Here is a 13,383-nt window from a genome sequence, read left to right as displayed (position 1 = left end):
AGGTTAAACAAGCTGTGATAAAAACAAGTTGAAACACTTGATACTCACTTTATAAATTTTTGCCATTCTTTTGGAAAATACTATGACCATTTAAAAAACACCTGAAAAACCAAAAGGCATTCATGCAGTTTGATTCAGTAATCCCAATTCTGGATTGGGATCATGGATCATAAAATGAAGGAGAAGGAACAGATCTAATGCATGACGATGTGTAGTGCAGCAGTACTTGGTAAAGTAAACAGTAGAAGGAATCCAGTGTCCCCAAATCAGAGAACCAGGATATAATGGCCACTCCATGGAAAAATGACACAACTATTACAAAACATAATTATAAAGACTCTAAACTGCATGGGAAATTGTCCATCGTATAAGTCATCAAAACTGGATACCAAATCATGTATCAACCTTATAATAGTAATTGTTATAAAAATTATATCTTCTTCTATAGCAGAACTGGGAATGAAGACAGATAAAGTTTGTGTTTTAGGTTATGGGATTAGTGATATATTTGCTTGTGTCTGCAGCTTTTCTCATATCATCATGATATGGGGTTTATGTGATTAAAAAACAATTAAAAATTGTTGGCATAGTTAAACAACCAGCCGCTGACTCAGGGTTTTGGAGTCCCTCTGGGCTTATTGCAGGACTGTTCATCCCAAGAAGATGAGGCAAGGTGACAGAAGAAAGGGAGGAACATGCCCGCAGGACGGGAGTTAGAAAAAGAAAGAAAACAAGTCACTTGCTAAACTCCAGTCCATCAATAGGGTTAAGATGAGGCGCTTGTGTGCCTGAAGTTCATTCAGTTTTGGAGGCTTTCTTTTAAAAAACAAAGCACACAGAAACAACCCTCAAAATTAAAAAAAGAGAATTGCATCCAGAGCCTCAGAGGGGCCCATGCTAGTGAGAGGCTCTGAACCAAACTTCATTAGCTGCAAGGTAGATCTGCCTTCAGCCTGCCGCTTGGAGGAAGTGTTTTGCTCTGTGGACGTAGTGTCATTCTCCTGTCACTGCTTGTCCAAAAGACATAAGTGAGTGAAAATATTTTTTTAAAGAAAGAAAATATTTTTTTTTTTCTTAAATAAAGAAAATATATTTTTAAAGGCAACCAGGGGGATGCCTGGGTGGCTCAGTCTGTTAAGTGTCTGCCTTTGACTCAGGTCATGATCCCAGCATTCTGGCATTGAGCCCTGCCTTGGGTTCCCTGCTCTTTGGGTAGCCTGCTTCTTCCTCTGCCCCTTCCCCTGCTTGTGCTCTCTCTCTCTCTCTGGCAAATAAATAAATAAAATCTTAAAACAAAAAAAGGAAGCCGATGGGAAGGAGGAGCACATTGGATAGCATCATGTAAGAGAATGTCACATCTCTGTGGAGGGTCGCACACCCTGGGGAGTAGTGCCCAGACCTCAAATGGCACTCCTCTCACAGAGAAGTTGGTTTCACTGAACCCTCCTCTTTTTCCAAACTGACCCATTGGAAGAGTACTGGCGGGGAGGCAGTGCCCTTCACAGATTCTCTGATGTCTCTGAGCGGCTTCCCTGCCTCCCAATGGCCTTATTCAGAGGGACCCTGCCTGGGGAGGACCTAGAACTAGGCATAAAGCAACCCACATCAAACACTGCCACAGTGGGGTGGGGAGAAGAATGTAGATCAAAGAGGAAAAATGAATGGTTGAATGACTGACTGACTGAATGAATAGAGTTTTCAAGCTCAAATGAAAAGGGGTCACAAGCTGAGGGTAGGAAAAACTCATCCCTCTGCCTTCCTGAGGGGGCTCCTCAAAATACCTAGGCACAAGAACTGAATAAAAGTTTGCCTTTAGGTCGAGTATATTTCTGTGTTCTTACAAACCCCAAAAGAAGTTTAAAATATCTGCAATTTTCAATGATCTCTAATTCTCTCTTCTGTTCCCCAAATTATACATATAATTGAAGGTTAGACTTCAATAGACTCCAGCACTATCCTCTTTCTTGGTTGTGCTGTTTTTCCTCAGTTTTTCTCTTTCTTTTTCCTTTAAAAAAAATTCTGCTCTTATGGATTCTTGCTTTGGCTTGTGTGAGATAACCAGCTATGGTCTCTAATGAGGTCCCCGAAAAATGAATGGCCTTTTCTCAGCTCCAGGGCCTGAACCTCTTTGGCACAAAGAGCTCATCTTACCAATTCAGCATACTTCTTGAATAAAAAATCCAATTTTTCTTCAGGTGTTTGCAGCTTGTTCAGATTTTGCATCAACACATTGGCTTCTTTGCCTTTAAAGAAAACAAAACCCATCAAGACATTTAGAAAAATGTTTTGAAAATATTCAAAAGAATAAAAAATGCTGACTTTGTATAAGACACCTGTTTTCCCCCATTGGTTAATTAAAAAAAAAAAAGAGGCAGAGCAGCCAATCAAAATTTCTGACGCCCACCGAACTGCCTGCATTGATGCGTGCGGTTCTAGACTTCCAGTCCAAAGCACAGAGTCTGGACAGTTTCATCTGCCATTTTTGGGTTTTGTTTTCTGCCTTCAGTACTTTTTTTTCTCTCTTTTGGGGGGTAACCAGTTGTCTTGTTTTTCTGTGTGAATGCATTCTGTGAGGTTTGGATGAGAATGTTCCGCTCATATTTCCTACCTAGCAGAGAATTAAATCAACATAGAAGGAAAACCAAGCCAAGACTTGGAGGTTCTTATCCACAGGCCTTTTTGGGTCTCTTGTGATACTGGGTTCAACCTTCCTGGCCCTTCCTTCCTCCCACCCAGGCTTAATCTTTGTTGACAGTCTCCTTTTCTGATCCCACTTGGAGTTTATGCTACATTTTAAGACTCATCTGTTCATGATTATTTAATGGTGAATCTCAGATTCTTCTCTTTCCTCATTGTTCTTCTTTTTGTCTTCTTCAGCTCAGCCTCCCCATTTGCCTTTCTGTGGGCCTGGAAATCTTGTTTTAAAGTGGCCATTGGGCTGAGTTTTGGAAGGGAGGAGAGGGACCCTGGGGCCTGCATGTACCCCTGATGATGTCTTTTCAAATTGTCTGATCAAGGTGGAACAGAGTGACAGCCAGTCTGTCTAATTAGAATAGGAAGGTCAATCCACACAGTAGAGGCCATGTTTCCTGATGTAAATCTATGTGAGAATATTAACAACTTTGACAACCTTTCCCCAAGAATAGGCATTTCCCTTTTGCTAGAGTATTTGCTTTTATCCTGGAGAGGCATGAAACTAAGCTTGCCAGTGAAATACAGGACGTGAGACATGATTATACTAAAAAATTTTTTCATTGTTTACTGAAGTTCAAATTCTCCTTGGCATACTGTATTTTTATTTGCTATATCTGCTAACTCTAATGGCATCAAAGAATTTTAGGTCTAGAAGGACTTTAAAGAAGATTCAGACAAATGATTAATTTTATAGATTAAAAATCTAAGGCCCAGCAAAGTCCAAAGTTACATAATTAACACTGGCAGAGTCAAGGCTTGAATCCAAGGTTTGTCTACTTGCTCTAAATCAATTCATTCCCATGTGGAATTTGGATGCCAGGAAATTCAGAGAAATAAAAGGAAACTTTTTCTTAAAAAACATGACCTCATTGCTAACAGCTGGTTTTGTCCATCTCTGCCCAGTGAGTCAGTTCAGATTAGAGACATGGCCTAAGACCGGGAGAAGGTGGGTGTGAGAGGCATCCCACCAGCTTTCCAATTATGGCCTGTGACATATTGAGCCAAGTTTAAACTGGTCATCACTGCTGCCCCATCTCCCCTGTGCCTGTGCTCAGAGTTCGTTCTTAAGCAACCAGGAGAGATGTGCATTGGTCGGGACATCCCTTCCCCTTGTCTTCAGTCTGGGAAAGGGGCCACATGAAGACTGTTGTCCTGAGTGAGTGCCATCTATTGGAGGAAAGAGATTGCTGTGGATCAGATTTGGCCCAGAACCGAGATCATGTTTGTTCCATGGCAAGCTCTCAGTAAATGTCGGTAATAGTGGAACAAAGCAAAGCCAACATGTGCACATTAGTAGCAGGTGAATTAAATGAAGACTGTCCTGAAGACAACTCTGTGATTGACTTTGTGAATGACAGATCTTACTCTCACCTCTGCCATTGAATATATGCTTAGGAAACCTCTCAGTATGATTATGGTCACATAAAACCATTATGTGTCTCATTTGAGGGAGATAGAAACATTTGAGTGAGTACAATAAGTCTCTTTTTTCTCTCCACACCAAGTATCTTAACTTTTTATTTTCTTTAACCATGAGAAGAGGGTTTTGTTTAGGGCACCCTAAAGGAGATCTTTCTGCTCTCACATCCTGTTATTTTGCCTAAAAGGTCAACATTCAGAAGCATCAATTTATCCTTCAAAACTGATTTTGCCCTTCAACAAAAACTACACAAATATCCAGAAACTTGGAGATAGGCATGCACAGAATGAATAAATTTGTGACATCAGGGAGTTTAATTTTTAGGCTTCCATTGGTTTGCCAGACTAGAATGCTGTGTGGTATTATCATGGAGAAGAGAACTAGGAAAGGGATTGCTCATCTTCTATTAGAGGCAGTAATTACAATTCCACAGAAATGAGATCATTTGGTGATATTGTCAGACACGAGAGACAAACTGACTTTTTGTCAGAGACATTTTATTAGGAACAAGTGACCTGTCTTTCCCCCAGTGTGTCATTCCGAAGCAGTGTGATTGTGAGATTAGTCATAAAAAAAGTGAGGGACAGACCTGAAGTCCCCATTGAAAATGAGGAAGGCACATGAAGGGTATATGGCCCTCCCTTCACAAAACACTCAATTGAGTAGTAAGTCTACAAGGGGGTAGGGCCACATGAGCAACAAGAACGGCTGTGTCACACGTGGCTATGGCCAAAGGCACAGTTGTAGGCCAAGGGAGTATTATACTACAAAGGAAAGATTTTTATATCAAAGAAATTAAAAGACTTAAATTGAGATAATGAAGTCAGCTATATAAATGAGGATGGGAATTTTTCTTAAACTTTTGGCATAGTGGTAACTATTTATACTAAGTTTATGCAGATTTGATAAGTGTTTAAACCCTGACTTTTTCTCTACCAAAATTATCTTCTAGAAATTTGGGGCTAAAATTTGGTCTTGGACACACAAGTGTGTCTTTCTTCTCCCTCCCTGCTTTCTATGTGTTATGGCAGAATCTTAAAGCTAGAAAAGATCGTGAATATTCTGTTTCAAATGTTAGAACCAGATTCAAATTTCAATGTTAATTATGTTTTCTAACATAATTTAAAAATAGTGACTCTGATACAAATAATTTCTGAGTATCTATAGATATCTTTTGAGAGAAATAAGATTTGTGTATGTTGACTATAAGGACAGTGTATTTAAATTCACACTGGACTAAGGATAAGGACTAGACCCTGGGTTCTGAAACAGACTGTGTCACTGACTAGTTGACACAGTAACCCTTTTTATAGACTCTTCAACTCTCTAGGCCTAAATTTTCCTCTCTATAAAATTATTAAGTTGACTAAATGGGTTCTGAGTTTAGCATTTAAGATTTGTTGATTCCATGACTGGAATAAATTTAACCATTTTTATCTTGATTTAGACAACAATAAAATTAACAATGTTTGGACGGTATATTTGTCTTTCCAAAATGTTTTGGGGAAAAAAACAACAGACTTCTAAAACTTATCAGGATTCTCTTATCCCTCATTGTTGCTTCTCATAGTCTGGTTTTTGTTTGTTTTGCTTTGTTTTAATGGCTTATCAGTTTTGAAAATACTGTCTACTCTGTATTTTCTAGTTACACTGTTTTTATTTGGCCAACATTTTATATCTTTTGTGTTTTAGTCACCTTGTTTTTTTTTTTTTTTTTTTTTATGTACTTGGAACTTTTGCCTCTCACCCAGTTGGGGAGTGGACCTGGACTTCTTATTAGGTCAGTTGATGATATGTTTGAATTATTAGTAATTTCTTGACTCTAACTATAAAGAAAACTTTCTTAAAAGGAAAAAAAAAAAAACCCTTTAAGAGTCTAAAAATGAAGAGATTATTCCAGGGAAAACAAAATAAAACAAAACTTTATAATGAAAAAGAAAAATACCAGGAAGAACAGCAAGAAATGAATACATCTATTCCTAATTCTGATCAGAAGAGAATGCTAATTACTTTGCTCAAGTTATATTCTTCTGTCCCAACTGACCTATTTCTTTAAATCTCTCTCTCTGTTTAGGACCTGGTCTAAAATCTAACTTCCCTGTGAATCTACTCACGAACCTTGCCATCTCTGTTGATTCCTCTTTTCCCTGAATTCTTCTGGTCTCCTACTATCTCTTCCAAAAGTTTAGCAGTTGTATTAAGGCAACAGTTTATTCCCCTTTTGCAGTGAAACTAGAAATCAAGCTAAAAATGGATGAAACAAATCATCTGGGAAAGTACCCTTTCTAAGGAAGAGTAAGAAAATGGTTTTCTAAAGACATTTTGGAATCCACCATCTTAGTCAAGCTCCTCAGTAGGTACAACTGAAAGTCACCTGTAACTGAAGGCAAAACCATTAACTGAGCTATGGTAAATGCTCCTTAACCAATATACCAATTACTTTGTATGTATCTTCAGTCCTGCAATATTAGTGACTTCAGTTCTGCCCCCTTGCTTCCTTTATGACTCATCTCACAATCACATCAACTAGTTGAGTAACCTTTTTTTTTGTAGACTCTTAAACTCTCTAAGCTTCAATTTCCCTGTCTATAAAATTAGTGGGTTGACTAGATGTATTCTGAGCTCAGACTGGACCTGTGGATCAGCTTTGTTTTCTTCCCAGGCTTATGCTTCAAACCTCTGATTTTCTACTCAATTGGTTATCAACCGGAATATCAGAAAGTATATTATATTTTATCATTGTTCTGTGCTTATTACTATGTGGTGCTTGTGCGGCCCACGTACTGTTGGCAGAGAAGTGATTAATAAGAATCTGTGAGTCTGGAGGGTGGGGTGGGAGCAGTGAGGGAGATACTTAAGACGTGTCAGTTACTTAAGACGTGTCTCTGTTTTTGTCTCTTTCAGTTCAGATGCCAAGGGGAAAATGGCTCTATCCACTAAAGAGATTTAAAAACATTCCTCTAACTGCTTTGGTGTACAGTGTGTTGATTGTGGGGAGCATATGAAATCTCTCAGGGAAAAATAAGTCCTGGGTACTTGGGTTGTAGAGACATTTCCCAAATAATCAAAGGTGTTCTGTGAAAGAAGGATCTCTTTGGTCCAATTAGTCCAGAAAATATTGTAAACTGTGCCCATCTATAGTGGAGATTTTCACTGTATATAGAAAAAGTCAAAGAATTGTGGCAGTAAGTAATCTTTAACTTTTTGTGAAATCTCAAATATGCCAAAGTATATACTATGGAGAATTTTAGGTTAGAGAGCCAGAATGTTTCATCATCTCAAAAATACCAATAAAGCAGATATTATCGGATAAACATGAAATAATGGAAGACTCATCTTTGATCAAGTAGCTAAGCAAAATCTAAGGATATATTTTCAGGTGCTGGTAAAATGATTTATTAAAATTCTATAAAAGGTACAAATAGATTCTAAAGAAGACCACCATCAGCACTTCACTTTTTCTTCAAAAGGGTGGAAGAAGAACTTTCTGAAACAGAAGAATGATTGTTTCTGCAGTCTATATAAAAATTGCCCTTGGTGCTTTGGTTCTACTCAAATCCTCCCAATTCTGAATTTCTGTGCTCAGGAACAGCATTTTTCATAAATTCTGTATTTGGTTCTAATGCACAGTTAAGTTTGAAAACTACTGGTCTAGACGATCAACAGCTAGGAAGTCTGTTAAAGCTACTTACTTATAGGTAGCTGAAATCACGTTTAAAATGGTGGTTATATATTTCGACCAGCCTAAAAATGTTTAAGCCATAATGTAGCTGAAACATTACAGTGCCTAGAAGAATATTCCAATGGTGTTCAGAGACACATGTAGTTAGGGTGGACACAAGTGGTCACTGGCTTCACAAACATTGGTTCTGATCAAACATTCAGTTGAAATTTGGTAACTTGGAGAGAGTGGTGGAATTAGAGTTGTGGAATGTTTTCTTTCTCTACAGTTCTTTTGATTATCGGGTAATTAGATCATCACTATAGATTCTGAAATAACTCATGGAAGACAGAGAAGAAACCACAGTTGGTCATCTTTAATTTTACCCCTACTTTTTTTCATATCCCCTCAATACAACACATACATATTCCTCTGTAGAAATAATTATAAAGTGATAAAGCAAAAAGAATTTTCCATTAGGAACACTTGAAATCATAACCCTCCATGATGTGATTTTGTACTGTCTTATGGGAAGTTTAATGATGGCTAATACAAAGGGATGTTTCTGAAATGCCTTGGCTAGATAAGGAAAAACAGCTTTTGAACATAGAGCAACTTCATTCTCTTTCCCAAATATCCAGAACCCTTGAGTGATTCCAGTCTTGCACTTTGCAACTTGGTAGATATTTTTAAAGTATTATTTGGGTTATTTTATTCTTTATGTTGGGTGAGTCAAATGTCCTATTTAAATGTGTCTTTTAGCCCTTCTTGAAAACATTGCCCACAATGGGTTTTAAGTAAGGTAGTGATATCCCATGCCAGCAGACATACTTTGGGGTTTATAGATACCTGGTTATTGGAATCTGAACCCAGTTCTGACTCCAGCGCCCATGACCTTTCACTTTGCCACACTATCTTCAAGAAATGAGTAAGACATTATAGCTGCCCCCGATAGATTTTCTACCTCTCTTGGGAGGCAGGTATATAAACAAATGATTGATGCAGAAAATTTAATGGAGAAGTAAGAAAGGTGATGCTAACCCTTACTGAGCATGTCTGGGAATGTACCATATAGAAAGTGGTATTTGTACAGAGTGTCACAGTGAAATTCACCAAGGAAGACAGGCAGAGGTGTTCTCCTATGTACAGTAACATGCTTTCAACCTAGCAAATAAATTAACTCATCTTTCTTTCACAGCCATTTTTGGTGTAAAATCCCACATGGTCACCTAAAATTTTCCTATGCCTGTTCTTAGCAGTATCCTATAAAACATATTAGATTACAATTACAATTAGAAGAACAAGGTTTTTCTCTTCATGCTTATAGCTCCTTAACCAAAGGGTCTTGATGATTTATTCATCTTTGTTTACTTAGTACAGTAACTCATAAAGATGAGGTATTAATACATATTTGCTGAATCAATAAACTAATGAGAATAAAAATATTTTCTGCAATTTTTGACATTCTATAATTGATACTTTTTGAAGAGTTTTGTGAAATAAAAAATATTTTATATAGTAATAGAACATACAACTCAGCAATCTGGTAATCATTTTACATATAAACAATCTCTATATTTATATTTTGTTTAAATCCAGATTCCACTAGCTTTGCTTTAAGCAATTTCCCTTTCATTTACTTGTTCGTTCATCCTTATAACAAATATTTATTGATCACCTGGCATGTGTCATCCACTATCTTAAACACTAGGCATTCAGTGATGTCTGAATACACACACAGTCCCTGTTCTTGAGCTAAAACCAGCTAGGGAAAGGGAAGACATGCATTAAGCAAATATCACAAAAAGTAACATTCTCATATACTGCTAAATGCTCAGAAGGAAAGATACAAGATACAACAGAAATGGAAAACAAGAAGACCTTATCTAGAGTTGGGCTAAGAAAATGCCACTTGAATTGTGAACTAAATGCTAAGTTAAGTGCCCAAAGGGCTGAACATGTAGGGATTTCTAGGTAGAGAAAATAGGATATATGTGGGCTTTGTGGATAGAGCATGCTGTGTTCAAACCACTGATAGAGAAGATCAGAATGATTAGCCATTAGTCAGTAGTAGTGGTGGTGGTGATAGGGGCAGAGAGTCCAGGAAGCAGATGCTGTGTAGAGTGATGGGAGGTAAAGCTAGGGAGACTAATTTGGGTTAGACCATTAGGACCTGAGAGACCATGTTAAGAATTTTAGTCTTTGTCCTAAGAACAGTGAGAAACCACTGGGGAAACAGGGTAGGTGAGTAACATGTTCAAAAGTTCACTTCTCTTTTGAGAGGATGCGGCTAAGCACCAAGTATAGCAAAGGAAGTGTAGGGAGACCCTACAGGAAGCTGTTACAGTAATCCAAAAATGAGATGCGGCTTTTAGTAAAGGTTGGAGGAAGTGCCCCTTCCTGATGAAGGAATCATCAAAGGAAAGTCATGCATTAGAACATAACTACTTGCCTAGTCCTTTAAGGATTTTCTTTTCCAATTTTTGCTCTTTATTGCTGACAGGCTCTTTGGTTGTGGTTGGTTCTCCAGAAGACAAGTGTTCTCTCTCCGTCTCTTCAGTGGCCTCATCACCGTCCAAATCCTCATTGTCCAGTGGTTCTATGTTCTCAGGTGGCTCCTTTGCCTTGGCGGGACCCTCTTTTTCAGTAGCAGACCCATAGGTGTTAATGATGTCTTCCAGTTGTCGATTTAGTTCCTCAGAGATATCTTGAACTCCCTGTTCAGACTGCACACCTGCCTTATCCTCCGTTGTTTGGAGTGTGGTTGAGGAATCCTTATCATCTTGCTTCTCCAGGCCATTTTGACTCAGTAATGATGAACTGTCCCCTGGAGGTGTTGACTGGGGTTCTCCTGAGAGCTGTACAGAGTGATTCACCTCCATACTGGGAATAGTATCTAGTGGTAAGCATAGTCAAGTTTTATATAGTTAACCCAGTTATATGTAAAAGGTATGGATATTCCCAAAAGCCACCTACTAATTACAATTTCTAACATAAAATGAATGTACTTTCACAAACCCTTGATGTTGCAATTAGTTAGGTAGAAACAGTGGGAGACATTTTTCCAAAGCAATTCACACTATTAGCACATTTTTGGTTTTGGTCTTTAATTCCAGTAGAAATTCCTTTCACTGACATTAATGGAATAATTCAAGATATTGTTTTTCATTTTATATTTATCATATTGCTTAAGCCAACTTGTGTTACCCCTCTCTTACATTATTCTATGTAGACTTATGGTCATTGTAAGTACAGAGATGTCTTAAATGTTTAAAGTGGTGTTTAAAATGTTTAAAGTGGTGTTATTTTATTTCAAAGTTAAAACATTTAATACAAGAGCCACAGAGCTTACTAAAAGCACTCATAACAACAGCAGTCCTAAACTCTATTCTAATTCATAAGTGAAGATTTGATAAATATGAGTACATTGATATAAATGAATTATTATACTATATACAGGAAATACTTTCTTGTTTTTCAAGTATTTTCCTTTTTCAAATGAGCAACACATAATTATCCATCAATAAAATATGTTTTCTGAGGTTCAAACTAGCTTCATTTTTGGAATAAAATGGAGAATGGAGGAAGGGAATAATTAACCAACAAACTAGTTGGGAACCATGGTGATGGTCAAGATAATAATTTATAGAATTTCTATAATACTTTTTTGTTCCAATATAAAAACTGAATTTCTTTTAGGAAAAGAAAAAGAGTACAACTCTTTTTTTTTCTCAGTCAAGAAGCTCTAGGATAACTGTAATTTTTAAGAAATAGCAATGTTTAATGAATAGGGAGGGAATGAACTTGAGAAATAATCCATATAATATGGCCTCTTTGAAAATAGGGGCTGAAGTCCAAGCTGAGTCAAAGAATTCCAGGATTTCTGGCTATCTCCATTTCTCGGGTTGCAATAGAGTTGACCTAGGCCTTTAAGTGATGGTGCATTTTATTTGTAAATGGTGCTTAATGGTCATGCTGCTAATTAACAGCATAAAAATATGATGGGGTTCTCATAATGCACAGGTTTTGTTGTTGTAGTGGCCTGAGAGGAAAAACAAAACATACTGTTCCCCATACTGCATAGCTTCCTCTTTTGTTCTCAGGGCAGGCGCTGTCAAGTGCTTGGACTCCAGCAAGAATGGAAAATTCAACCTACAGTCCTAGGCTGCCCACTTAAGTACTCATTCACTTTGAAGGAAGTACTTCTTTCTCTTGGCCACTTGAATGCACCAACTTTATGATTAAACGATGCAGTAAACAGCCTTATTGTTTCCGTCACTGGCATTTCTTTATCCTGACCCCTACTTGCTGGGTACACTCATCTATATATAACTTACCCTCCCCTAAAATCGGAGAAAGATACATGGCACCTGCTGTCCAGCCAGAAGTTATTTTAAGCTCCTCTAAAAGGAGCCATGGCATTTAGCCCTTCTTCTTTGTGAATCAAGGGAAGAGAATCCTTTTAAAATCAAAACTAAAAGCAGTAAACATGTACTGGCTTAAATACATATGTGGGTTTTAAAGTGTTAGGGAGGCTTCTGAGGATGGAATAAAATCTAAAGTCAACCCAACTTCAAAGCAATGAATTTAAAACTGACTTTCCACGGGAGTTTTAGTATGGCTAGTCTAACTGCAAAAGTTGGGTTGTATTTGATTTATTCTTCATTCCTCAGAGGCCACAGCCAATGGTGTTTTTAATATTAATTCCATGGATATCCTTTAAACTCATAGCCCACATTTACTTTAAAACAGAATAACGGAATCTTTGTAAACCACAAGACAATTCAATTCCTAAAAGTAGTCTCAAGATAAATCAACATAAAGGAAAAAAAAAGTCAAAGAATTCCGCTACTTTTAAATTGTTCCTTACCATATTAATTAATTAACAGCAAGAAATTATTTCTAAAGTTTATCTTCTTAATACACTTTATTGCTTTTTTTTTCCTTCTTTGAGAATTTTTCACTTGTATGGGGAATCCAGCAGATTATCACCCACATACCTTCCTGAGTAACACATTTCAATTATAAATAAAACAATGGAAAGTTCTTGCACAGTTCACGGGCAATCTCAAAGTTGCAAGTTTCGACCACCACAAACCGCACCCTGCAACTTCTTACAGGGCTTGGAGGAGTGTTTGTCACACTTACCAGAAGACAAGGAGCTAAGCGGAAAGAGGAGAGGCAGGAGGCTGCGAAAAGCTAGTCAGAGAAGCTGCGACAGCCAGCCGGAGAACGGCAGGCAGCTGTGTTCTTAACACAGGAGAGAGAAACGACACACACACTCACAGGCACCAAAGCGACAGGAGAGCAGGGAGGGGGTGGGGAAGGAAAGGAACAGTGTATGACACAGCAAGAGAGAAATACACCAACTTTCAGTAGCTGCCTCCTGGGCAAGTATCTGAGGAAAGAGAAGCAGCTGGTAGATCATATCAGACTCTCCATGTTTTGTCCTTTAAAAAATTAAAACTCTCACTATAGGCTCCTCTGTAAGTATAATTTTTCACTGTTCTTTTGGGCAGAGATCGTATTTTCTTATTTCTTAGTTTATTTCCAGTGTGGTCCATGATTCATCTTCTTTTTTTCCCCTTCTTATGCAAGTCTAATTAGC

The 13,383-nt window shown here is 37.8% G+C and overlaps 1 protein-coding gene across 1 annotated transcript in view; it reads right to left on the bottom strand.

The window, feature by feature from the left end:
* TXLNB (taxilin beta) overlaps positions 1–13,077 on the bottom strand; it is a 64,081-nt gene extending 51,004 nt beyond the window's left edge. Inside the window, exons 1-3 of the mRNA XM_004740315.2 lie at positions 12,924–13,077; positions 10,228–10,671; positions 2,152–2,243 (exon numbers count right to left, since the gene is read on the bottom strand). Coding sequence (XP_004740372.1) covers positions 2,152–2,243; positions 10,228–10,657 — 522 coding nt within the window. The 5' untranslated portion in view covers positions 10,658–10,671; positions 12,924–13,077. The remainder of the gene's footprint in view (positions 1–2,151; positions 2,244–10,227; positions 10,672–12,923) is intronic.
* Positions 13,078–13,383: the final 306 nt, after the last annotated feature.

Source organism: Mustela putorius, unplaced genomic scaffold (assembly GCF_011764305.1).
Source record: "Mustela putorius furo isolate JIRA1106 unplaced genomic scaffold, ASM1176430v1.1 tig00003863_pilon_pilon_pilon, whole genome shotgun sequence".
NCBI classification, from domain to species: Eukaryota; Metazoa; Chordata; class Mammalia; order Carnivora; family Mustelidae; genus Mustela; species Mustela putorius.
Note: the sequence above shows the minus strand (reverse complement) of the source record. Positions and strands in the feature narration are given on the sequence as shown.